Genomic DNA, 27,425 nt, shown 5'->3' on the forward strand with positions numbered 1-27,425 from the left:
CTCTGAAGTGGTGGCCATACTCTGGACTAGCTGAAGGATTCACCCTCAGTGACTGGTTTGCTAAGAGATTTGGATTTATGTTTCAGAAATATGGTGAATGCTTGCATTTCCTGGGCTGTTGGGATTGTTTGTGAAGAGCCAAAACTGTGAATATTATTCTACAAATATCAAGCATCTTCTCTTCTTTGGGGTGTCAAGTACGTCTTCCCCTTTCACTCTGTGCTAGAAGACAGGAGAATACCATGGCTTGGGGAAGAAAGGAAATGCTAGAAACTCAAGCCTATTACCACCATTACAAGCAGTCTCTACAGCAGGGTGTCTCTGAACTCCAAGACCATGAATATCTCAGCACCTTTAGGAAAGGCTTGCTTGCTGTACTTTGGTGAACAGTCTCAGCAAGCTCTTGAGATAAGCTAAAACGTGAGTTCCCCCTATACTCAGTGAGTAGGGTTGTATATACTTGAAACTGCAGCCTGACTCTTCCCATCCCATAGCTCTATGCTTTTGAATATTAATCTAAGGCTACCTTTCCCATGGTTTATCAATTTTATCTTCAGGACTCACAGTCTTTGAAAAAAGCCATTTTTCCTAGAATTTTTGATTATTATTAAAATTAAAAGGACAGGAAGATTTTTATCAGACTTGGAAGGTCTCTCGAGATGAATACCATATACTGTTGTTGAAGAATGGTTCACCCCACACAAATTGAGATAAGCAGACAAGAGGGAAAATGCCAAGAAGCCAATCTGGGGGTGTTGGAAATACCCCCAGTAGTCACCCTGTAAAATAGATGGGAAAAAACAACCCTTAAAGACTGATCAGCCATTTTGCTTCTTCGGAAAGCACAACTGGTACTGAAGCATGTGGATCTTTAGAGCTCTGCGGTTTTCATCAGGATGGATGATGTCATCTAACATAAGAGCAGATTCTACCAAATCCAGAGTGGAACTATAATTGAATCTTGCTCCTTAGGACCTCAGTCTGCCCAGCCACTGTGGGTGTGAGGGCTCCTGGGTGCCAGTGGCCATTAAGGACACCTTGAGGTTGATTGAGGAGGTGGGACTTACTCTTTTGGAAGTCTAATCATGCTTCCTATTAAAGCCTTTCATAAGCCTTGAGAGTGAAATTCCTCTAAGCCACCCAGAACCATGGATCCCACAAAGCCTCTGCACTAAGATGTTTTCTACACAAGTCCCCAGGCACACAGAGAAAGCTCAATAAGTGCTGTTCAAAGAACTGAGGGGTATGTTTTTTCGTGAAAACTCAGGAATTGGCCTGCTAGCTGACAGCAGCATTCACTGTAACCCTGTCCTTGCCAGTAGTTTGGAGGCTGAAAATCCCCTCTTTTATTCTCCAGGCTCGAAGCCTGTTCATAGAATGACTATCATCATCTCTCTCTCCTGGTGGGCCGGGGGTGAAGGAGGGAGCTTTGAGCGGTCCTGCAAGGCTGGAGGTTCCCTTGTCTAGAGGTGAGTTGGGTAATTGCTATGGTCACCATCCTCTTGTGGGAACAAAATATGTGTGAGCACAAAGATCGGCCAGCAACCCTGGAGGTAGGAAGGCCAGGAGAGGTGGGGAAGCTTACCTTCTTGACTTCGTACTTAATGGCGAGTTTGATCCGGCTCAGACTTGGACGGTGGTGGTCGGACCAGACTTGGAAGTTCACATCACCATTTAAAATCGCTTCCACCTCTTCTGTGTCTCGGCATAGGTCCAGCACGCCCACCACAAAATCCTTGCATTGCATAGATAATTTCCTGTAATCGTTCTAACAGAATAAAGAGAAATCAAGGGTGTGTCACACGGAAACCCACAGATGGGTTTGCCTAGCTCAGCAGTGTCGATCAGCAACTGTCCACCAAGTGTGAGCTTAGTAGAGCACTCTGGAACCAGGGAATGTGCTGGAACCAGAAGGCAGGGCCGTTTCTCTTGCTACAATAGTCTAGAGGACATCTTCTCTAAGCCAGAATTTGTCAGGCTGTGTTCCATGGCCACCTGCATCAGAGTACCTTGGGTGTGCTATAACTGTGATTCCCAGGCCCCGTTGCAGACTTACGGACTTAGAATTCCTGGGGATGAGACCCAGGAAGCTGTCTTTAACCTGTCTTGTAATGTTAAAAGGTTAACGTTTTAACCTTGTTCTCTGAGTGATTCTGATGCCTGCCAAAGCCCACCCTGGGCTCTTTGAAAGCAGCAATTACCCTTGCCTGATCTGAGGGAGGAGTGATAAGGAGATGCACTTTTAAGGCTGATGGGAATATCACTTTACTGATTTACCACCAATCTGTGATGGTAACTGTTCTATGCAGGAAGTTTGCTGGAAAGATACGGCTAATATACTAAATTTGGAGGGAAAAAAATGTACACAGGTGTGCTTTCTTTTAATGTGCTGGAAAATCTGCTTATAAATTTAAAAATCAAATGTAATTTAAATCTAACAGTATCCTTTCCTTAGCACAGATCCTTCTGTACAGCAAATCATGGCATGTTAAACTACTTGCCTGTTGAATAATCATTTTCAGACCTTGACCTCTTTTTTTGTTGTTGTTTAAAGAATTGCCTCTGGGTTTCTCTCTTCTCCTCCCAAGGCGCACCTTTCTGAATTATCTTGAGAAGCTGACTGCCTTTCCTTGTGACGTGCCAATTTCTCTCTCCCCTAAAACACACTGCTTCAATTCCAGATAATGATCCAAAATGTTGGACGGAAGAATGTTTCATGTCACCCTCAAACCACTCCTCCCCAAAAATATTTTCCCCTATAGGGTATCTTATTGGTTTCTTAGTTGAAATGAGTCTATTTGAAAGCAGTACAAGAGCCAAATGTCACTTTCAGTGTTAATCAATGTCAAAAGCCCTGAGAGTGATAAATAGTAGTTGGTAAATAGGAGTGCGGTTTTGCTTTTCCAGAACCTGGATTCCTCAGCAAATAGATGGGAGCCTGGCAAACTGTAGAAATGCCACCATTTTTCTAAATTAATGATTTGTTTCTCCTTGCAGCACTGCTGCATCAAAATGTCCTTTTATGTTAGAGAAAGAAGCAAGTGACTGTTAGCTAAGAAAAGGAAAAAGATCAAGAAAATGTTTTCCCACAAGAGTGGCTGCTCTTCATTTTTATATATAATTTCGGGATAAGAAGGATGTTTGGGAAATGCTGGGTAGAATGATGACTGCTCCAGCAGACTGTCACGGGCCACTGAGACAGTGCTGTCTCAGAGCCTCTGTGCATTTCTGGGTTCAGTGCAGTTCAGGATGGAAGGTACCATTTCATTAGAGACTTTCACTTCCCTGGGCTCTTCTACTAGCTGGGCCATAAAAAAAAAAGGGAGAAGCACCAGGGCAGCCAAAACAGTTAGTTTGCTTTTTGCCTTCTGTATTAGACAGTCTGGAAGGCAGCGCACCTGGTGCCTGCATGTGGGTGGAAGAGACGAAACCAGCCTGCCAGGAAGATGGAGATGACATGGGTATGGATAGCTGCAGACGGGAGGCTCATGCCAGGCCCAGCCTCCCAAAGAGAGGGAGAGCCATCAACGCATATCTGGGGAATTATGATTATGAAAAGTGGGATAGTCCGGAGCTCAGTGAGCCTTTCAGCCACACTTTTTACCTTTAGTCGGAGAGATGCAACATATTCCCAAGAATTCACAGGTGCCCTTTTAAGTAATTCCATATCCCGGCATACTGAAGTCTGCCAGGTCCACTGGGTGACAGGTGTTCTACCTGCATCATCTTACTCAGTCCTTACAAAATACTCATGTTAGAAGGACTGTCAGCATTTCCAACTCATGAGTGAGAAAACCGAGACTCAGAGAGATAAATTAACAGGCTGAACCCACTTTTCCATATACTGGTCACTTACTCATCTCTCTGATTACTTGCTCGCTTTCCTTGAAGATTTTACCTCCTGTCTCACTGACACTCACCCAACTGCTGCTGTTCTTGGTGGTTTCAGTATTCAAGAACATGTCCCTCCCATTACCCTGCCCTCTCATTTCCATGATAACATTTTCTTTAGTGATGTTATTCTCAGTGCCAACTCAGCCATTCATTCTCTTAGTTATTCCCAATAACTGAAGCTCCTCCATGACCCCAACTTTAGGTCTCCTTCTGTCTGACCAATACCTCCTATATGTCCAGCTTTCTCCATCTGCAACCCCAATTCTAGTAATCCTTTGATTTCACCAAACCTACAAGCCATTGACCATACCATGTTTTCACTGGTTTTCACCCCCATCAGGTCCCTGTCTCCCTCCTTGCAGAGCTTCCGTTTTGTGGGTAATCGTTATTATCATCCTTGCACCCATCAGTTCTCTTGCCCTCCTCTTGTTTTGTTCTCATCACTGGAGTAAAGCCTGACTTTGGCTGAGTCTGGCTCCCCAGTGCTCTGCTCCCGCCTCTGCACAGTGAATGTGGCTGGAGAACACACGCCTGCATTGAGTAGGCGTGCTGTAAACTCACCCCCTCCAGCCGCAAATAGTCCTTAGTGCTCCTGTCCCATGCAAGCATTTCAGACCTCTCCTACCCTGTTGTCCAACCTCCGCCCCCTCCTAGTTTCCTTTTAACTTGGAGAATAGAACTCATCAGAAGAGAAGCTCCACATGCTCACACCATCCCCATTGTCTCATCTGTGTTCATGGACTCTTTTCCCTCTTTTTACTCTGGGTGAACTGCCCCTGCTCCTGTCTAAGACCAGCTCCTCCTCCTAATATCAGTCCCTTGACTGCTCAAGGGCATGAACTCTCCGTTTCTCTTTCCTGCATTGTTAATCTCTCCCTTTCTCTGCTGGCTTAGTATGCAAACATGTTGCTGTTCTCTTGTCTTAATAAGAAACTCCTCTTGACTCCACTTCCCTCTCCAATTCCTACTCTAGTTTTCTGTTCCATTTTGTAGAAAAACTCATTAGACTTATGTATACTCATAGTTGCCCTCCTTACATATTTCTTACCCCTTTCTTCTTTCCCTCTTCAGCAAAACTTTCACACTGTATCCATTGCTTCCAATGAGACTGTTCTTGTCAAGGTCACACATGGCTTTCATGTTGCTCAATCTGGTGGTTGGTTCTCAGACCTCATCTTACATGACCTGTTAGGTGCTTTGACATAGCTGATCACTTCCTCTTCCTTGATATACATTCTTCACTTGGCTTCCACCATAACATACTGTTCTGTGGTTTTTCTTCCTGAATGAGTACTTTTTGCATCTTTGTTGGTTAATTCTCATGTTCCTGATGTCTTAGTTTTAGAATGCCCTATAGATGTGCCAGTCCTTTGAATTCTCCTGTCTTTTTACACTCATTGCCTTAGTGATCCTATCTAAGATCATTAGACTCTATCTTTATACTGATGACTTTAAGTTTTATATCTTTAGCTCAGCCTTCTCTCCTGAACTTGAGTCATATATCCAATTGCCATCTGGTGTTTCCACTTGAATGCCAAATAGGCATTTCAGAGTTAATGAAACTAACTCTGGACCTAGTCTTTTCTGCCTTACTAATATTTCCCAACCTATCAGTTGTCCAGGACAAAAAGTCTTGAATTCATCCTTGGTTCCTCCCTTCCTCTTAAACCTGACATACAATTTAGTAGCAGATCCCACCAGCAATACCTTCTAAATATATATTGATCTCGACATCAATTTTTGCTTAATTTGGCCTTGGAGTACAGAATGAAGCTGGGCAAAGGCTAATAGACTTTTGCCAAGAGAACACACTGGTCATAGCAAACACCCTCTTCCAACAACACAAGAGAAGACTCTACATATGGACATCACCAGATGGTCAACACCGAAATCAGATTGATTATATTCTTTGCAGCCAAAGATGGAGAAGCTCTATACAGTCAACAAAAACAAGACCAGGAGCAGACTGTGGCTCAGACCATGAACTCCTTATTGCCAAATTCAGACTTAAATTGAAGAAAGTAGGGAAAACCACTAGACCATTCAGGTATGACCTACATCAAATCCCTTATGATTATACAGTGGAAGTGACAAATAGATTTAAGGGACTAGATGAACTCCTTATTGCCAAATTCAGACTTAAATTGAAGAAAGTAGGGAAAACCACTAGACCATTCAGGTATGACCTACATCAAATCCCTTATGATTATACAGTGGAAGTGACAAATAGATTTAAGGGACTAGATCTGATGGACAGAGTGCCTGATGAACTATGGACAGAGGTTTGTGACATTGTACAGGAGACAGGGATCAAGACCATCCCCATGGAAAAGAAATGAAAAAAAGCAAAATGGCTGTCTGAGGAGGCCTTAAAAATACCCGTGAAAAGAAGAGAAGCTAAATGCAAAGGAGAAAAGGAAAGATATTCCCATTTGAATGCAGAGTTCCAAAGAATAGCAAGGAGAGATAAGAAAGCCTTCCTCAGTGACCAGTGCAAAGAAATAGAGGAAAACAACAGAGTGGGAAAGACTAGAGATCTCTTCACGAAAATTAGAGATACCAAGGGAACATTTCATACAAAGATGGGCTCGATAAAGGACAGAAATGGTATGGACCTAACAGAAGCAGAAGATATTAAGAAGAGGTGGCAAGAATACATAGAAGAACTGTACAAAAAAGATCAATACCCAGATAATCACGATGGTGTGATCACTCACCTAGAGCCAGATAGCCTGGAATGTGAAGTCAAGTGGGCCTTAGAAAGCATCACTACGAACAAAGCTAGTGGAGGTGATGGAATTCCAGTTGAGCTATTTCAAATCCTGAAAGATGATGCTGTGAAAGTGCTGCACTCAATATGCCAGCAAATCTGGAAAATGCAGCAGTGGCCACAAGACTGGAAAAGGTCAGTTTTCATTCCAATCCCAAAGAAAGGCAGTGCCAAAGAAGCTCGAACTACTGCACAATTGCACTCATCTCACACGCTAGTAAAGTAATGCTCAAAATTCTCCAAGCCAGGCTTCAGCAATATGTCAACCGTGAACTTCCAGATATTCAAGCTGGTTTTAGAAAAGGCAGAGGAACCAGAGATCAAATTGCCAGCATCCGCTGGATCATCGAAAAAGCAAGAGAGTTCCAGAAAAACATCTATTTCTGCTTTATCGACTATGCCAAAGCTTTTGACTGTGTGGATCACAATAAACTGTGGCCTGTCTCTTGAGAAACCTGTATGCAGGTCAGGAAGCAACAGTTAGAACTGGACATGGAACAACAGACTGGTTCCAAATAGGAAAAGGAGTACGTCAAGGCTGTATATTGTCACCCTGCTTATTTAACTTATATGCAGAGTACATCATGAGAAACACTGGGCTGGAAGAAACACAAGCTGGAATCAAGACTGCCATGAGAAATATCAATAACCTCAGATATGCAGATGACACGACCCTTATGGCAGAAAGTGAAGAAAAACTAAAGGGCCTTTTGATGGAAGTGAAAGAGGAGAGTGAAAAAGTTGGCTTAAAGCTCAACATTCAGAAAACTAAGATCATGGCATCTGGTTCCATCACTTCATGGGAAATAGATGGGGAAACAGTGGAAACAGTGTCAGACTTTATTTTGGGGGGGCTCCAAAATCACTACAGATGGTGACTGCAGCCATGAAATGAAAAGACGCTTACTCCTTGGAAGGAAGGTTATGTCCAACCTAGACAGCATATTGAAAAGCAGAGACATTACTTTGCCAACAAAGGTCCATCTAGTCAAGGCTATGGTTTTTCCAGTAGTCATGTATGGATGTGAGAGTTGGACGGTGTAGAAAGCTGAGTGCCGCAGAATTGATGCTTTTGAACTGTGGTGTTGGAGAAGACTCTTGAGAGTCCCTTGGACTGCAAGAAGATCCAACTAGTCCATCCTAAAGGAGATCAGTCCTGGGTGTTCATTGGAAGGACTGATGTTGAAGCTGAAACTCCAATACTTTGGCCACCTCATGCGAAGTGTTGACTCATTGGAAAAGACCCTCATGCTGGGAAGGATTGGGGGCAGGAGGAGAAGGGGACGATAGAGGATGAGATGGCTGGATGGCATCACCAACTTGATGGACATTAGTTTGCGTAAATTCCGGAAGTTGGTGATGGACAGGGAGGCCTGGCGTGCTGCGATTCATGGGGTTGCAAAGAGTCAGACACGACTGAGCGACTGAACTGAACTGAACCAAGAGACTCTTCACTGACTTCCTTATTTATGTCCTGGTCTTCTATGGTCTATTTTCCATACATCAGTCAGAAAGACATTTAGAAAAAGCAGTCAGGTCATGGCACTGATCTGCTCAAACCCTCCCATGGCTCTCTATCCCCTCAAAGTAAAAGTAGACTTATTATACTGTCCTGTAAGGATATACATTGCCTAGCCTCTCCATTCTTTCACTGATTTGCTGTGGTTCTCTCTCTCCCTCAGTCCATTCGAGCCACCTGACCCCCCTGCTGTCCTTGAACCACACTTGAAATGGACTTGACCTTTGTACTGGCTGTTCTCTTCCTGTAATGCTCTGTCCCCAGGTATCCAAATGAACAGATTTCTCAACTTCTCCAAGACTTTGCTCAAATGTCACTTTCTCAGAAGACTTTCTTGAGTATCTTTTAAAAACATTGTAACTCTTTTCCATTTGCATTCACCCTTTCCTTCTTTTTTTGTTTTGTTTTCTTCACAATACTTATGACTATATTACATCTATACATGTTATTTATTATATTTATTGTCCATATATTTCATTAGAATATAAGCTTCTTGAGGGCAGGAATCTTTGCTGTTTTGTTCACAGATATATCGTTAGAGCCTAGAACATTTCCTGGAACATGACAGGCACTGAGTAAATGCTTATTGAATCTGTTGGAGCAGTGTACTTGTCTAAGGTGACATAGCGACTTAAGTGGTCGAGCCAAGATTCAAGACAGATCAGTCTGACCCCAATCCTGTCCTCCTCCCTCCCACCATGCTGCCTCTTGGCGAGCAGCATGTTCCCTTCTGCTTAGCACACTAAAAACTAGAGGCTTAACTGGGGCTGATGCTCAGTTAATTTGGGGAAATAAAGGGTGAGCTGGGGTATGGATATCTGAATACTCAACAGATTCTGTAGTGTACCTGATGAGTGCACAGATTTTGAAGTCAGAAAGGCCCGGAGTTTGAATTTCTTTCTTTTTTTTTTTCCCTACTTGTCAGTTGTGGGAAATACAACAAGCCATGTAACTCTTCTGTATCCCAGTTTTTAATCTGTAATACTATACATATCATTTAATGATTTGGGGAATCAATACCGAAACAATGTAAAATGCTTGGTATAGTTAACAGTAAATAACACAAATAATAAAATAAATAAAAAATTAAATAAAAAGACTAAAAATAAAGCCTGTAAATGGCAGTTTTAATTAGTTAACACTTTAATTTGACCATCGATTTCAAACTCTTGACCTCTTGCCTTTTTATGGTTTTTAATTACTGGATTGGGAGCAAGACTGGCTTATGGAGTGGTGAACACAAAATGCTCGAGAAACCTTTGATTCTTCTTCTCTCACTCATGTATAATCCATAAAAGATACTCTGAATTTCTTAACTTCTTTTAATCTCTGGTGATTATACCAACCCTTCCCAGGATAACACCTCCAGTTATCACACACAGGTTCACAGTATTAAACTTGATTAAATCTGTAGTCTTGCCTGTCTGCAAACCAGTCTGAATGATGTTGTTAACCTTGTGGATAGTATCACCATCATGGCTTACCAAATGAGGTATCTTTTTTTGTATCCATAAAGCTTTTTCTCATTTTGTACAACTTACATTTGGCTTCTCTAGGAGTAATACAGTGAACCCAACTAAGTGACCCTTGGTGTCATAGTCTGATGGAAATTCTCTCTAGTCTTGTCAATGTTGATGATATCCAAAAAGCCAGCAGTGTAGGTTGTATCAGTGTAGACACTGCCATCTGTTTCAGTGAACTGCTGTATGCACATCTTCATTACTGAATCTCCTGCTAGGGCATACTCAGGTCTGTTCTTAAAGAAACAAGAGACAGCCATTCTTAGCTCATGGATGGGCAAAGAGTTAGCCCAACAGTCAGTTTGTCCAGATTCAACATTTTGAAGCTGCTACAAGTGCAGTGTTTCTTGGGACCATGAGCTGTAGCTGTGCTGGGCATGGGACGAAGAGGCCCTGGAGTCCTGCCTTTTCCAGAATGTCATGTAAGTGGAATCATATAGTATGTAATCTTTATAGAGACTGGCTACTTTCACTCAGTATAATTCCTTTGAGATTCATCTATAGTGTTGGGTGTATTAATAGGTCATTTCTTTTAACTTCAAATCTAGTGCATGCATGTATCAGTTTGTTTATCTGTTCACTCATTGAAGGAGTTGGTTGTTCACATTTTTGGCAATTACGAATAAAGCTATGAATATTAATGTGTAGGTTCTTGTATGAAGATAAAATTTTTGTTCTTCAGGGTAAATATATAGGTATGGAATTGCTGAGTATATGATAACTATATTGTTGTTATCATTCAGTCCCTAAGTAGTGTCCCACTCTTTGTGACCCCATGGACAGCAGCACACCAGGCTCCTCTGTCCACTATCCCCTGGAGTTTGCTCAAATTCATGTCCATTGAGTTGGTGATGCTATCTAACCATCTCTCCTCTGCCGCCCCCTTCTTGCCTATCTTTCCCAGCATCGGGGTCTTTTCCAGTGAGTCAGCTCTTTGCATAAGGTGGCCAAAGTAGTTTAGCTTCAACTTCAGCAACAGTCCTTCCAGTGAATATTCAGGGTTGATTTCCTTTAGGATTGACTGGTTTGATCTCCTTGCTGTCCAAGGAACTCTCAAGAGTCTTCTCTAATACTACAATTCAAAAACATCAATTCTTTGATGTTCAACCTTCTTTATTGTCCAACTCTCACATCCATACACGTCTACTGGAAAAGCCATAGCTTTGACTATATGGACCTTTGTTGGCAAAGTGATGTTTTTACTTTTTAATATGCTGCTTAGGTTAGTCATAGCTTTCCTTCTAAGGAGCAAGTGTTTTTTAATGACATGGCTGCAGTCAGTGTCCACAGTGATTTTGGAGCCCAAGAAAATAAAATCTGTCACTATTTCCATTTTTTCCCCTTCTATTTGCCATGAAGTGATGGGACCAGATGTCATGATCTTAGTTTTTTGGATGCTGAGTTTAAAAGGCAGCTTTTTCACTCTCCTCTTTCATCCTCATCAAGAGGCTCTTTAGTTCCTCTTCACTTTCTGCCATTATAGAGGCATCATCTGCATATCTGAGGTTGTTGATATTTCTCCTGGCAACCTTGATTCCAGCTTGTGATTCACGCTGCCCTGCATTTCTTGTGATGTACTCTGCATATAAGTTAAACAAACAGGGTGACAATGTATAGCCTTGTCGTACTCCTTTCCCGATTTTGAACCAGTTCATTGTTCCATGTCCAGTTGTGCCTGTTGTTTCTTGACCTGCATATAGGTTTCTTAGGAGACAGGAAAGGTGGTCTGATATTCCCATCTCTTTCATAATTTTTCAGTTTGTTGTGATCCACCACGTGGTCAAAGACTTCAGCATAGTCAATGATGCAGAAGTAGATGTTTTTTCTGGTATTCCTTTGCTTTCTCTATGATCCAGTGAATGTTGGCAGTTTAATCTCCAGTTCCTTTGCTTTTTCCAAACCCGAGTCTTGTACATCTGGAGGTTTTATATTTAGGTATATGAGCCATTTTGTGTTAACTTTTACATAAGGTATAATGCATAGGTCAAGTTTCCTTTTATAGCACATGGATCTTCATTTGTTCCAGCCTCATTTGTTGAAATATTATTCTTACTCCATGATATTGATTTGTACAGCTGTCAAAAATTGTTAACCACATTTGTATGGGTTTAGTTCTGTGGTTTCTTTTCTGATCTTTGATCCCTTTATCTGTTTTTCACTAATACCAACTATCTTTGTTTTTGTAGTTTTATATTAAGTCTTAAGATGAGGTACTTTGAATCCTCCAACTTTGTCATTCTTTTTCATATTCATTTTTGAATAAGCTTGTTCACGTCTTTAAGAAATTCAGCTGTGAATTTTATTGGAATTATGTTAAGTCTATAGATAGTGTGGGGAGAACTGACATTCTAATTGTGTTGAATCTTCCAAACCATGAACATGGTATATCTCTCCATTATTTAGGTCTTCTTTATTTTCTTGCATTAGTGTTTTATAACTTTCAGCCTGTAAAGTCTACATATGTTTTGTAAGACTTATGTATAAGTATTTCAGTTTTTTAGCTATTGGAAATATTTTAAAAATGATGTCTACTGACTCATTATTGTATACAGAAATATGATTCATTTTTATATGTTAACCTTATATCCTATGACCTGGCTGAAGTCACTTACTCATGCTTTGTAGATTCTTTGGAATTTTCTACATAGACAAGGATGTTGTTTGCAAATATAGATTATTTACTTTTGAACCCGTAGCTTAGATGTATTTATTAATATGACAAATAAGATGGTCAGTTAGATGCTCTTACACTGGTTTGAAGATTTACAAGTTTTCTTTCTAGGAATAGAATATTGCCAGCAAGTTTTTTCCAGCTTTCAATCCAAAATTACTGGTTCAGAGTGTTTTATTTGGTCAGTGTACTGAACGGTTTTTAGAGAATTCATTTGCTATTATTTTTTGTGTTCTGCTCAACAGAGATATTAATAGAGATTCTTTGATTTTTTTTATTGGCCCAGAATTTTTTTCTTTTCCCTTTGGCCTATAAATTTCACAAACTCACTTATTATTGAGATGAATCTCTGTCTTTAACATAGAGGAGGACAAACCAAAACGGTGTAATATGGTATCCTGATACCTTGAATTTTGGGTGCTGAAGCTACTGTTTTGACAACACCAATTTTAGGAAATTATTATTTTGTTTGACTTTGGTTAAAAACACCAACTGTCAAACTTTTTCAAAGTTATGGATAAACTTAAATCAGGAGACAGAGAGAAGCTCATTATTCTGATGGGTCAAAAGTTAAATGAATCTCTCAGATTGATGCTGTGGAGACATGCACAGCATACAGGATAATCAATACTCATTCCCCCATGGAGACCTTAGGAATTAGATTAAAAAAGAGTGTGGGTCTTGAATCCGTGGCCCTCTCTCTTCCTGTCAGAGACCCAGTTATGAGGAGGGAGTGTTTATTGAGAGCTCCAACTGAAATACAGATGGAGATAAGTCAACATGTGCATGCTGTAAACTTGGGAGGTTTTCTGCTTTTGACATTTAGGCTGAGTTTTTAAGATATAATTACAGTAAAATTTCCTAAACATTGTAGTATTTCATTAAATGATCACCTTATAAAATTGGTAGTATTATGTTCCCCAAATATACTAAGAGGAGGACGGAGAATTGATCATTGGATATAGCAACTTGCAGGCCACTGGTCTCCTTGATGGGAGCAGTTTTGAGTGAAGGGTATAACTGGTGAGGATCAAGGAAAGGAAAGAGAGAGATTTGAAGACTTCTATCTATATTATTGGGGCTTCCCTGGTAGCTCAGCTGGTAAAGAATCCACCTGCAATGCAGGAGACCCCGGTTCGATTCCTGGGTCAGGAAAATCCCATGGAGAAAGGATAGGCTACCCACTCCAGTATTCTTGGGCTTCCCTGGTGGCTCAGATGGTAAAGTATCTGCCTGCAATGCGGGAGACCTGGGTTTGATCCCTGGGTTGGGAAGATCCCCTGGAGGAAGGCATGGCAACTCACTTCAGTATTCTTGCCTGGAGAATCCCCATAGACAGAGGAGCCTGGCGGGCTACAGTACATGTGATCGCAGAGTTGGACATGACTGAACGACTAAGCACAGCCCCCCCCATCTATATTATTATATACAGCCCTTTTGAGGAGTTTTGTTACACAGGACGGCATGGAAAGTAGCCGGTGTGATAAGTAGCTGGTGTGAGAAGTGGGGTAAAAACAGAAGTTTCCTCTTTTCTCTCCCTGTTCCTCCCTTCCTGTCTCCTTGACTTCCTCCTTTCCTCCCTTCTTTCCCTCCTTCTCCTTATGGGAGAAACCTCAATATTTTGTAGGTTGATGGGAATTTTCCAGTAGATAATTACGTTTATCATTATATATGATATCAATATATCATTATATGAATCCCATAATTCAACAGCATATATGACAGAAGAGTGGGTGTAGCATATAAATAGAGGAATGAACTTGAATCACATACATTTTATCTGTAGTTGGAGGGAATGTCAAATATGTGGGTGAGGATAGTAGTAGCTAGATGCGTTGGTGTTTGGCTCTGTAGACATTTTCTTTCTATTGCTTCAATTTTTTTTTCTAGTGAAATAGGAAGAAAAATTACCAGCTGAGAGTAAGAATTGGGGAGAAGGTGCTGGAAGTTTGAGGGGAGGAGGTCTGAAATAGACTTCAGATCAATTAAAGAGTGAATAGATTAGGGAGACAGGATATTATTGCTAAAGAACAGTAAAAGCCCATTTGACAGTCATGGTTAGAAATTGAAAATGAGACCAGCTAGGGACTTCCCTGGTGGCTCAGTGGTAAAAGAATCCACCTGCCAGTTCAATCCCTGGTCTGGGAAGATCCCACATTCCACAGAGCAAGGTAGCCCATGTGCCACAACTATTGAAACTATGCTCCAGAGCCTGGAAACTACAACTAATGAGCCCACGTGCTGCAAATACTGAAGCCTGCATGTTCTAGAGCCCATACTCCACAAGAGAAGCTATTTCAATGAGAAGCCTGTGTACCATAACTAGAGAGTAGCCCTGGTTTGCCGTGCTAGAGAAAAAAAAAAACCCACACAGCAATGAGGACCCAACACAGCCAGAAATAAGTAAATAAAATTATTTTAAGATGAGACCAGCTAGTATGGTTGACTCTTTGTAACCACATTCACCTCCCCGGATGCCAGCATGAGTAGGTGGACAATTAGATTTTCCCAGGATTGTATTTTTTGCCAAAAACTACAAGAAGTCAGGGGAGATTATGACAGTCCATGAATTGTGGCTAGCATGAAGGGAGACAGGACTTCCATTTTAAACATAAAGTTGATGATTTCTTACAAAATGAAACATACTTTTACCATGATGCAATAATCATGATCCTTGGTATTTGCCCAAAGGAGTCAAAAGCTATGTTTACATGGAAACTTGCATATGAATGTTTATTTATAAATGCCCAAACTTAGAAGCAACCAAGATGTCATTCAGTAGGTGAATGGATAAGTAAACTTTTGTACATCCAGACAGTGGAATAATATTCAGTGCTAAAAAGAAATGAGCTGTCAAGCCATGAAAAGACATGGGGGAGCCTTAAATGCGTGTAACTAAGCAAAAGAAGCCAATCTGAAAAGGCCACAAAATGCTGTGTGATTCCAACTGGAATCTGGAAAACATGAAAACATTCTGGAAACCGTAAGACTGTGGAGATAGTGAAAGTGAAAGTTGCTCAGTCGTGTCCGACTCTTTGCGACCCCATGGACTATACAGTCCATGGAATTCTCTAGGCCAGAATACTGGAGTGAATAGCCATTCCCTTCTCCAGAGGATCTTTCCAACCCAGGGATTGAACCCAGGTCTCCCGCATTGCAGGCAGATTCTTTACCAGTTGAGCCACAAAAAAAATCTTAGTTGCCAGGGGTTGGGGAGTAGGAAGGATGAACAGTGGAGCAGAGGATTTTTAGGGCAGTGAAACTACTCTGCATGATACTACAGTGGTAGATACCTGTCATTATACATTTGTCCAAATTCACAAAATGTATAAAGATGGGAGTGAGCCTTGAGCTGAAGTATGGACTTGGCTGATAATGATGTGTCAGTGCAGATTCCTCAGTTGTAACAAGTGCTCCATTCTGACGGGGGAGGCTATGCATGTGTGGGGGCAAGGGCTATATGGTGACACTCAGTACCTCCTGTTAAGTATTGCTGTGAACCTAAAACTGCTCTAAAAATAAAGCCTATTTAAAACAAACTGTGGTTGTATTAGTGAGTTGAAAGTCCTGGGGGTAGGCAGAGGATTGACAGAGCTGGGACACTTGAGGGAGATATAAAAATTTGAGCTAGTAGTCAGAGACTGTGATGTGTGATGCTTAGATTATGGAGAGTTTGCATTTATTGATCATGAGACGTGTAGGTTCAGTACACTAATGATGACTAAAGTAAGACCACTGGAGGAGACAGCTCATAAAACTCAGTCAAGGTGTAAAAATGATGATCTGTGTGTAAAGTGTCAAGAATTTAAACAGCAGGAACTAAAACCATGGAGAAATGGCAGGGAGTGCCCCACTGTTGCAGACTCGAATGATGTGGAATAATGGGTGATGTAATCTGATGAAAGGTGGTTCAGAGCTCAGTGTTCTTAGGGAGGAGAGAAAGGTCTGGGAGTGGTAAGGAACAATGAGAGAGAGATGCACTCCCTCCCCCAATTCTCTCAGCCCAGTGGTATGGGGACTGTGGGAGCAAAGCCAGCCCCACTTAAGAGGACAGCAGGGTAAGTGTGTCCTTAGGGGAGCCAGTCTTAAGAAAGAGCAAGAAGGTGAGGCGTCTCTAAGAGGAGGGGGCAGTGACACAGGGGATTTTGCTGAGGACAGACTGTGACTTTGGGAGGGTGAGGTGAGAGGGTATCTGGAAATGAAGAAGCCGGGTGCAAGGACAGAATGGGGTATGCGAGGATCCTTGTGGAGAATCCAGTTCAGGTTCTGAGAGGTGACCTGGGAGGCAGCGATGACATAAGGGGAATTAAAACACTTACTGAAATTACATTGTGAGGATTTAGTGAGGTAAGGCAGGTGAAGCACAAGGCATGGAGTTGGGCACGTAGGTCTGGATCAGCACCTTTTATGCTAAGAAAGGACTTCAGAGCCTCATCCTGCCCTCCAGCACAACCTTCTGCACATCCTCCACTCAGCTGACAGATGAGAAAACGGAATGTTAAGATTTAACACACATGGCTGAGTCTTTATTAATTGTAACTGTAGTCACTGAAATAATTAATGGATGTGAAATGCAGGGTAAGAACCTGAGCCTAGTGCTCATTATTGCAGATGAAAATTGAAAGTTTCAATCCATGTTTTAGCTTCCATTCATACCACTTAATTGTGTCATTAACCGTCACTATGTAAATAAGCTTGTGCTCTGGCAGATCATATTAATAAAAGGCAAATATCCTCCAGCATTTAATTTCCATTTAGGACCTCAGGTCCAAGAAAGGTGGTACATGAGTCCATCAAGTCCAGTATGTGAGTCAGAGAGCCAGCATTTGTTGCCTTGGCTTTCCCAGGGGATGTAGACAGCCCCGAGTTCCTCAGGATTCAGGGGTCAGGGTTGGGTGGGTCAGGCTGGCTCCCTGCTCCAGTGAGCCTCTCACAGGTGTGACTGTCAGACTGTGCCACTGGTCACCCACTGCCTACTTGATTTTATCATCTGCTCTCGGCAGGAGGCCTTCTTTTATTCATCCCAGACTTACTCCCTGCATTTCCTAATGGATTATCTGTGTCCTAGGTGTTTAAGAATTTGGATACATTCGAATCACTTCTAATGAGGTGGATGAAACAGGAGCCTATTATACAGAGTGAAGTAAGCCAGAAAGAAAAACACCAATACAGTATACTAACACATATAAATGGAATTTAGTAAATCGGTAAAGATAACCCTGTATGCGAGACAGCAAGAGAGACACAGGTATATAGAACAGTATTATAGACTCTATTGGAGAGGGCGAGGGTGGGATGATATGGGAGAATGCCAATGAAGCATGTCAATTATCATATGTGAAACGAATCGCCAGTCCATGTTCGATGCATGATACAGGGTGCTCAGGGCTGGTGCACCGGGATGACCCAGAGGGATGGGATGAGGAGGGAGGTGGGAGGGGGGTGTGGGAAGGGGAACACATGTACATCCATGGTGGATTCATGTCAATGTATGGCAAAACCAATACAATATTGTAAAGTTAAAAAATAGATAAATAAACTAATTAAAAAAAAAAGAATTTGGGCAAGATGCCTGTTTATGAACCACTGGTGATCTTAGAATTTCTTGGGACAGGCCTGATGAGTCTTTGCACGAGCGAGATGACTGGGTAGTTAGTGCTTCATTGGCTCTAGAATCAGAGTGTCTGAGGTCAGATCCCAGCTCTGCTGCATGCAGGCAATGGGATGTTGAGTGTTTAACTTAATCTTTCTCTGTGTTCTACCTTAATCTGTATAACGGAAATGATACTGTTTTTGTTTCAGTTTTTTTACCTTATGGGTAAGGAGAAAACTAAATAAGGTAATCCATATAAGTTGCTTAATCCGATATGTGACAAGTATAAACGGCAACCCACTCCAGTATTCCTGCCTGGAAAATCCCAGGACAGAGGAGCCTGGTGGACTACAGTTCAGGGGGTCACAGAGTTGGACAGGACTGAGCAACTGAACACACAGGGAGTAAACTAAATAAGATAATCCATATAAGTTGCTTAACACAGTATGTGATGAGTATTAGCCAATATTATGACACATGTGGCTTGTAGCTTAGCAGAGAGTGTAAACATGGACACTTTGGCTCTTTTGGGGTGTTGGTCTTCAAGCACCTTTCTAACAAGGCAGAGGCACCCCTCAATGGCTTCACTCTTGCAGCTTCATCTTGTGTCAGTCCTCAGGAGGAAGGTGCAGGGAGCAGGACAGAAGCTAGGCAGGGTTTAGACCAGAGTCCTTGATGATTCACAGAGGAGGTGTAGGCCCCGGGTGCTGAACTGTATCTGCAGATGACTGCGCCGCTTTCCTTAGCCAGGCTGTGTTGACAGTGCCTTTGTTGATACTTTGGTTTCCATCCTGATTTGGAGTTTACTTAATTGGCAGGTACTGACATCATAAGGGGCTCCTTAAGCCATCACCATGACATTGTGAAGTCCCAGAAGGAATGGATTGCTCTGCTTGTTGATTTTATAACTAGTCCCCTCTGATAATAAGGCAACCCTCTGATTCAGAGGCTGTCTTTCAAGGAAACACATGAGCAACTCGAGTTGTTGTTGTTGTTGTTCAGTCACTCAGTCGTGTCTGACTCTTTGCGACCCCATGGACTGCAGCATTCTAGGCTTCCGCGTCCTTCACTATCTCCCAGAGTTTGCCAAACTCACATCCACTGAGTCAGTGGTGCCATCCAACCATTCCATTCTCTGTTGCCCCCTTCTCCTGCTGCACTCAATCTTTTTCCCAGCAACAGGGTCTTTTCCAGTGAGTCAGCTCTTCGCATCAGGTGGCCAAAGTATTGGAGCCTCAGCTTCAGCATCAGTCCTTCCAATGAATATTCAGGGTTGATTTCCTTTAGGATGGACTGGTTTGATCTCCTTGCAGACCAAGGGACTCTCAAGAATCTTCCCCAGCACCACTATTTGAAAGCATCAATTCTTCGGGGCTCAGCCTTCTTTATGGTCCAACTCTCACCTCCATACAGCAACTCGAGTATTTTATTCTAATTCAGCAGGTAATTTGAGCACTATGTGCCAGGCACTAGGGATGGAGACTGAAATAAAATACAGTCTTTGAAGAACTCAAGGTCTTGCTAGAGAGCATGACAAGTGACCAGGTTAGGACCTGGTCTTGGATCTTGGCACGTGCCGCCCAGCTGCAGATGTGGGGGCCTTCCAAGAGGAAATGGGATATGAGCCCTGAGGATGAGTAGAAGCTAGAAGGGATGAGGACATTCCAGAAGGAAGGGATGGCAGGGTAAAGGCCCAGAGGGCAGAGAGCATTCACCAGCAGGAGGACTGTGGTGGCTGTCAGCTACTTCAACCGCAAATGGGTACGTGCATAAGTTATGCACATTTCCAATGTTTTATGTAACTTATTATTGAATAGATATGAATGCATTCACGTATCCAGAGAGGAGTTCATGTACACACTCTGTGCATCCTTGTTCAGATTAACGGTGCTGCTTGGTTCTCTCTTGCTGAGCTCCCAGAAGAGCTTTTCCTAGGCTTTCTGTTTTTGTTTTTTTCCTGCTGTGACCACAGGGAACAGACACAGGAGGGCAGATGTGCCTGTGTGAGCCTTGTCCCACCTCCACACCTCACAGCTCCAGGCCTCCCTGGAGGCCCCAGGCCCCTCTTCCCTGTGTCTGTCTCGTTCTCCTTTCCCTTTCTCTTGCTCTCACACGTTACTCTGTCAACCATAGGTCAGGGCTCCATAGTGGAATGATTGCTCAAAGCTGTGACTCAGGTGATCAGTCAGGAGGTATGAGTTGAAAGAGTAAGAGGGACCCTCAGGAAGCCCTGTGGTTCACTCACATAGAAGCAGCCCCTCCTTCCCCCTGCCTCCCTGCCCAGCCCCCGTGTGAGGTCTGCCTAAGTATGATTGGTTGGTCTTTGTATCCACTAGAATGGGACAGTGTTAAAGAGGGTGACTGTTACAGTTTTTACCACTATTATTTATCATTTACTGAATGCTTACTATGTGCCAGGCCCTGGGCTGAATGCTTTACATATTTAGCTCATTGAATTCTCATGACAAACCAAGGAAGTAGGTACAGTTATCACTCCTCTTTACAGAAAGGGGAACTGAGGCCCAGAGACTTCAGTGGCAGCTGTGATTTGAATCTGAGTATGAAAAAAGTAGAGAAAGTGTTAGTCGCTCAGTCATGTGTGACTCTTTGTGACCCCGTGGACTGTAGCCCACTAGGCTCCTCTGTCTATGGAATTCTCCAGGCATGAATACTGGAGTGGGGGTATGGCTGACTCCAAATTCCATAATACCAACACTGAGAAGTACTCATCTGACAAATACCAACTGCCCTGGCATGTGCTCTGAAACCATGAGCACCACCCTGCAGGGGCAGGTTAAGGGTCTTTCCTGGTGAAGATGGAGAGAGAGAGGAGGGCCTGTTGGCAAGAGGCAGAGGTGCTGAAACTGTGTGAGGCAGCACCCTGGGCGTCCCAGGGGCAGGCTGGAAGTAAGACACCTGAGCTCAGGCAGCTGAGGGTACCCCACGCTCTAAGTTACCAGCAGGTGCGTTGGCATCAGAATGTTCAGGGAAGTCATCATCAGTGGGGAAGGAAGTGTGCTCATCTCAAGGAGCCGGGGAAGGAGGCAGGAAACCCCGGCTGAGCAAGGAACTCCTATACACAGTGTTCACCTCATAATAACTGTCTTTCCAGCTGCTTGAGCCAAAAAGTTCATTCATCCTTCCCTTTTTCTTGATATCCATCAATAAATTCTCTCAGCTCTATCTTCAAAGATATCTAGAATTGTGTATTTCTCCCCCGCCTTGACCATTTATCTTTCTGGCCCAGGCCACCTTCATCTCTCCCCTGGGTAATTGGAACCACCTCTCACTTGGTCCTCAGGCTTCTTCTCTTGCCCCTTACAGTTCCTCACATCCCAACAGCCAGCATGATCCTCTCCAAGCACACATTAGATCTGCCAACTCCACTTCCTGAAACCCGCCAGTGACTCCCCGTCTCCCCAGAAAAAAAGCCTGTTAGGGCTCTGACCACCTGTCCCCTGCAGCTCCTCTGGCCTCAGCTCTTCCTGTTCTCACCCACTCGGCCCCAGTGACTGGCCCCTGTCCTCAGAACACCAGATGCTCTCCTTCTTCTGCTTTGCGCTCTTCTCTCTCTTTGTACTGGTGACTCTACCAGGAGGCCTCCTCTCTCATATATCTACACAGCTAGCTCCCTTGTTAACTCTCACATCCATTCATGACCACTGGAAAAACCATAGCCTTGACTAGATGGACCTTTGTTGGCAAAGTAATGTCTCTGCTTTTTAATATGCTGTCTAGGTTGGTCATAGCATTTCTTCTAAGGAGCAAGCATCTTTTAACTTCACGGCTGCAGTCCCCATCTGCAGTGATTTTGGAGCCCCCAAAAATAAAGTCTGACACTGTTTCCACTGTTTCCCCATCTATTTGCCATGAAGTGATGGGACCAGATGCCATGATCTGAGTTTTCTGAATGTTGAGTTTTAAGCCAGCTTTTTCACTTTCCTCTTTCACTTTCATCAAGAGGCCCTTTAGTTCTTCTTTGCTTTCTCCCATAAGGGTGATGGCATCTGCATATCTGCTGCTGCTACTGCTGCTAAGTCACTTCAGTCGTGTCCGACTCTGTGCGACCCCATAGACGGCAGCCCACCAGGCTCTGCCGTCCCTGGGATTCTCCAGGCAAGAACACTGGAGTGGGTTGCCATTTCCTTCTCCAACGCATGAAAGTGAAAAGTGAAAGTGAAGTCGCTCAGTCGTGTCCGACTCCTAGCGACCCCCTGGACTGCAGCCCACCAGGCCCCTCCGTCCATGGGATTTTCCAGGCAAGAGTACTGGAGTGGGGTGCCATTGCCTTCTCCGGATGTACTCTGTATGTAAGTTAAATAAGCAGGGTGACAATATACAGCCTTGACGCACTCCTTTTCCTATTTGGAACCAGTCTGTTGTTCCATGTCCAGCTCTAACTGTTGCCTCCTGACCTGCATATAGATTTCTCAGGAGGCATGTCAGGTGGTCTGGTATTCCCATCTCTTTAAGAATTTTCCAGAGTTTGTTATGGTCCACACAGTCAAAGGCTTTGGCATAGTCAATAAAGTAGAAGTAGATATTTTTCTGGAACTATCTTACTTTTCCGATGATCCAGCGATTGTTAGCAGTTTGATCTCTAGTTCCTCTGCCTTTTTTAAATCTAACTTGAACATCTGGAAGTTCACGGTTCACATATATTGAAGCCTGGCTTGGAGAATTTTGAGCATTACTTTACTAGCGTGTGAGATGAGTGAAATTGTGCAGTAGTTTGAGCATTCTTTGGCATTGCTTTTCTTTGGGATTGGAATGAAAACTGACCTTTTCCAGTCCTGTGGCTACTGTTGAGTTTTCCAAATTTGCTGGCATATTGAGTGCAGCACTTTCACAGCATTATCTTTTAGGATTTGAAATAGCTCAATGGAATTCCATCACCTCCACTAGCTTTGTTCGTAGTGATGCTTCCTAAGGTCCACTTGACTTCACATTTCAGGATGTCTGGCTCTAGGTTGGTGACCACACCATCTCGATTATCTGGGTCATAAAGATCTTTTTTGTATAGTTCTTCTGTGCATTCTTGCTGCCTCTTCTTAATATCTTCTGCTTCTGTTAGGTCCATACTGTTTCTGTCCTTTATTGTGCCCACCTTTGCATGAAATGTTGCCTTGGTATCTCTAATTTTCTTGAAGAGATCTCTAGACTTTCCCTTTCTATTGTTTTCCTCTGTTTCTTTGCATTGATCTCTGAAGAAGGCTTTCTTATCTCTCCTTGCTATTCTTTGGAACTCTGCCTTCAAATGGGTATATTTTTCCTTTTCTCCTTTGCCTTTCGCTTCTCTTCTCTTCACAGCTACTTGTAAGGCCTCCTCAGACAACCATTTTGCCTTTTTGCATTTCTTTTTCTTGGGGATAGTTTTGAACACCGCCTCCTGTACAATGTCACGAACCTCCATCCATAGTTCTTCAGGCTCTCTGTCTATCAGATCTAGCCCCTTGAATCTATTTGTCACTTTTGCTGTATAATCGTCAGGGATTTGATTTAGGTCATACATGAATGGTCTAGTGGTTTTCCCTACTTTCTTCAATTTAAGTCTGAATTTGGCAATAAGGAGTTCATGCTCTGAGCCACAGTCAACTCCCAGCTTTGTTTTTGTTGACTGTATAGAGCTTCTCCATCTTTGGCTGCAAAGAATATAATCAGTCTGATTTTGGTTTTGACCATCTGGTGATGTCCATGTGTAGAATCTTCTCTTGTGTTGTTGGAAGAGGGTGTTTGCTATGACCAGTGCGTTCTTTTGGCAAAAGTCTATTAGCCTTTGCCCTGCTTCATTCTGTACTCCAAGGCCAAATTTGCCTGTTACTCCAGGTATTTCTTGACTCCCTACTTTTGCATTCCAGTCCCCTATAATGAAAAGGACATCTTTTTTGGGTGTTAGTTCTAGAAGGTCTTGTAGGTCATCATAGTATCGTTCAACTTCAGCTTCTTCAGCATTAGTGGTCAGGGCATAGACTTGGATTACTATGATATTGAATGGTTTGCCTTGGAAACGAACAGAGATCATTCTGTCATTTTTGAGATTGCATCCAAGTACTGCATTTCAGACTCTTTTGTTGTCTATGATGGCTACTCCATTTCTTCTAAGGGATTCTTGCCCACAGTAATAGATATAATGGTCATCTGAGTTAAATCCACCCATTCCAGGCCATTTTAGTTTGCTGATTCCTAAAATGTCGATATTCACTCCTGCCATCTCCTGTTTGACCAATTCCAACTTGCCTTGATTCATGGACCTAACATTACAGGTTCATATGCAGCATTGCTCTTAACAGCATCGGACTTTATACTTCCATCACCAGTCACATCCACAACTGGGTGGTGTTTGTAAGCAAGACAATTTTTGACTGAGCAATGATGTTTCAACCTGCCTGTTTTCCTTTGGGTGAATCAGCTAAACCCTTAAATCTCAGTGATGGAGATAGGTATGGATCCACTCTTGGTGCTGTCTTGGCCAGGACTGCAGTCTTTTCTACTTGATATCTAATAACTTTGTTTATTTTAACATCACGTTAAAAGAAGATCTGAAATGAGATTCAGAGTAAATATGACCTTAAATATGCATCTTGTTTGTGCTTACTGTATATTGTGAAAGCATTTCAGAGAAACACTAATATAGAATTGGCATCACCAGATAACATACCCTCCCAGAGGATTATGTCATGACTCCCCTGATTATGGATTCAGAATAGTAAATGTTTAGGAAACTTTTTTTTCAAAGAGTAATTATAGTATAGCATATGTATAGAAGTGAGTTTTTAAAAATTGCTTGTGATTGCTGAAAAATGGTATTTATTAAGAGGGGCTAATGACTAGATGGCACAGTAGCAATTAAAAAGTGTAGAGCCCTGCTAATTATAAAGGGAAAACCCCCAAACCAAATTAGGCAAATCAGTACATATGATTTCTGTGATCAGAGGAGCATACACCATTCTCTTCACCTTGGCACCTTTGTCCATTGTGTCCCCAAGCCTAGACTTATGCCCCTCTTTTCTTCCTCTGAGAACTTCTACCCTTCTCAAGACCAGCTCACAGCTAACTCCAGGATGGCTCTCCTGATAGCCCTGAGGAAGTCCACTGTTTCAGGCTTGGGCACCCACTGCATTTTATTCTCAGGGTCCAATAGCCCCGTCCAAGTGCTCTCTGTAGTTCTGACATTTTCATACTTGACTAATCAACTTCATTCGTTTGTATATCTCAGCCCAGGGCATGCTACATTGTAGGACATAATAAATGTTGCATAAAATGACCATACATCTACTCTGATTTGAGAATTTTATTTATGGGAAGCTGGGTACTGGTGTGTGGCTACCAGGGAACAGATCCAGGAGCACCAAGGTTGGGTATACTTGGCCCTAAGAGATGGTCTTGGAGCCAAGCCTGCCTGTTAAAGGCTCATTATCTTGTGGATAGAAAACTGCACTGAGTTTCTACAAGTCCTGTAAGGCATGGGTAAACGATTAGTAAGTGATTGCATTTAAATAAGTTCAAATCTAATCAAGAAAATAGGATTCTAGTTTTTTGGCTGATTAATCCAAAGAATGACTGAATAAAACTTGAAAGTAGGACTTAAAGTTGTTATGTAAAAAAAAAAAAAAATGAGAGAGACTGAGGCTTTGATATGATTTCATTTATCTCTACAACTTCCACTGTTACCTATGTGCTGATGACCATGTTTTTACCTCCTACACCAACCTGTATTCTAAGAAGCCGATTTAAATCTTCAGCTGCCAAGTGGTCATCTACACTGGTAAGTCCCACAGACTCTTCAAACTCTGCATGCCCCAAACTGAACATATGGGTCTTCCAAACATTCAAACTTGATCTTTTGCTTTCTGCTTCAGGAAATAGAGTCCCTATCCATTCAGCCTTCTGAGCTAGAAGTCCTGGGTTCATCTTTGTCTTTGTCAGTTAGTTACCAAGATCTCTAGATTCTGATCTAAAGAATCTCTACTGTCTGACCCCTACTGCCCACACTCACACTCGTGAGATCTTAATTCAGTGTCTAGACTTTTGAATTAGCTTCCTGATTAGACTGTTTACCAACAACAGTTCCTTCTGCCTGGTTGCCAAGTCCCTAACCCCTTGGTTTAAAAGCTGCAGGGTAAAATCCATGCATCTTTATCATCGTATTTCAATATACCTCTCAAAGATTAGCCCCTTTCCTGTAAACCCCTCCAGCTACCACTGCCCAACAAGCACACAGGGCTCTTTGTGCCCCTGCACATGCTCATTTGTCTGCCTTCCTCCCTTCTTTCAAAATCTTCATTTGCCAAACTCACCCTTCAAGAACCACTTCAGAATATCATCTCTTCCAGGAATCCTTCTCTCATATCACCAGGCAGCTTGCTGCACTCTTCTTTGTGATCCCATAGTGTGTTGCTCCTTCTCTGCCTCATTGTCTTTATCTCTCAGAGCTCTAGTCTCTCCCATTGCTTTGAGGACAGAGTTTGGTTCTCTCCCACACTCGTAGACCTAGTAGACCTAGTACCTAGTACCATATCTGGCACACGGTAGAAAGAAGACCACCATTTGCAGAAAATCATTTAAGCACTCAGTCTGTTTCCTCATCTGTGAAATGGGAATAATAATCTCCTCTTAAATCTCAACTTAGATGTCCTTCATGAAAATGTTCTATAGGAATGAGAAGCTGAAGGAGCTGGAAAAGTGGAGACTCAACAAGGGCCTGTTAGTAAAAGTACCTGGCTTTATGCATGAGGAAGATGAACTGTGGAGAAGTAAACTGACTGAGCCAGTGTCGCATGTCAGTTCCTGGTGGAACCCTGGGTCTCCTCACTCAGAGGCCCCATTGTCCCAGAGAACTGTCTTTTACGGCAGCAAATCACATGTGCCATAGGCCACCTTCTGGGCAGAGTGTGACCATGGGGCTCCAAGCTGTTTGGTTCCCTCAAGTTGTCTCTGAAATCTGACTACCATGAGCGCATTCCTCACATATTTGCTTCAGGTGAAGATCCAGCTCTGTGTTTCAAGTCTGGTTTCTGCATTTGTAATCCTAGAAGAAATACCATTTGGGGAAATAAACTCTTGCTCCTAGTTTTTTTCAGTCGAATTAAAACATTTCCCCCACATTTCTTGGAGCTTATCTCCATGCTTATGTTAAAATATCAGGTTTAAGCACATAAAACTAAGTTTCTGATGCGCTTTGGGAAGGTATTAGATGAATTCTTTTAAGTATAAACTTTAAGCAAAATTAATAGTAACCAGTGGGGAGAACTTGTCATCAGAAAGATTCTTGAGCTGCTGTTTTCAAAGTATAAGTAGGAGAGGCTGGAGAGCTATTACCAGGCAAAGCCCTGTTCTTCCACATGCATAAGGCGTGCTGTTCTTCCACGAAATGCAAACAAGAGTTCTGATCCCCCTAGGTCCAAGCAGCTGTATCATTGGTAAATAGGAAGTGTATTTTCATGGTGTGTGTGTGTGTG

At 42.6% G+C, this 27,425-nt stretch overlaps 2 protein-coding genes across 18 annotated transcripts in view; one reads left to right on the forward strand and one right to left on the reverse strand.

Moving 5' to 3' along the window:
• The window catches only part of TRPC7 (transient receptor potential cation channel subfamily C member 7), a 141,877-nt gene that overhangs the window by 92,599 nt on the left and 21,853 nt on the right, over positions 1–27,425 (reverse strand). The window contains exon 3 of the mRNA XM_081500633.1: positions 1,586–1,768. Coding sequence (XP_081356759.1) covers positions 1,586–1,768 — 183 coding nt within the window. The remainder of the gene's footprint in view (positions 1–1,585; positions 1,769–27,425) is intronic.
• The window catches only part of LOC145510158 (uncharacterized), a 735,177-nt gene that overhangs the window by 92,020 nt on the left and 615,732 nt on the right, over positions 1–27,425 (forward strand). For 2 of the 17 annotated variants that reach the window (XR_014056825.1, XR_014056836.1), the window contains exon 4: positions 1,358–1,469. The exons of 14 other annotated variants lie outside the window; for them this stretch is intronic. The gene's annotated coding sequence lies outside the window, so the exon portion shown is untranslated. Of the gene's footprint in view, positions 1–1,357; positions 1,470–17,442; positions 17,884–27,425 lie in introns of those variants that run through there. One more of the 17 variants, XR_014056839.1, reaches the window with a different exon arrangement.

This window comes from Giraffa tippelskirchi, chromosome 6 (assembly GCF_054371585.1).
Source record: "Giraffa tippelskirchi isolate mGirTip1 chromosome 6, T2T-mGirTip1v1.2.pri, whole genome shotgun sequence".
NCBI lineage: Eukaryota > Metazoa > Chordata > Mammalia > Artiodactyla > Giraffidae > Giraffa > Giraffa tippelskirchi.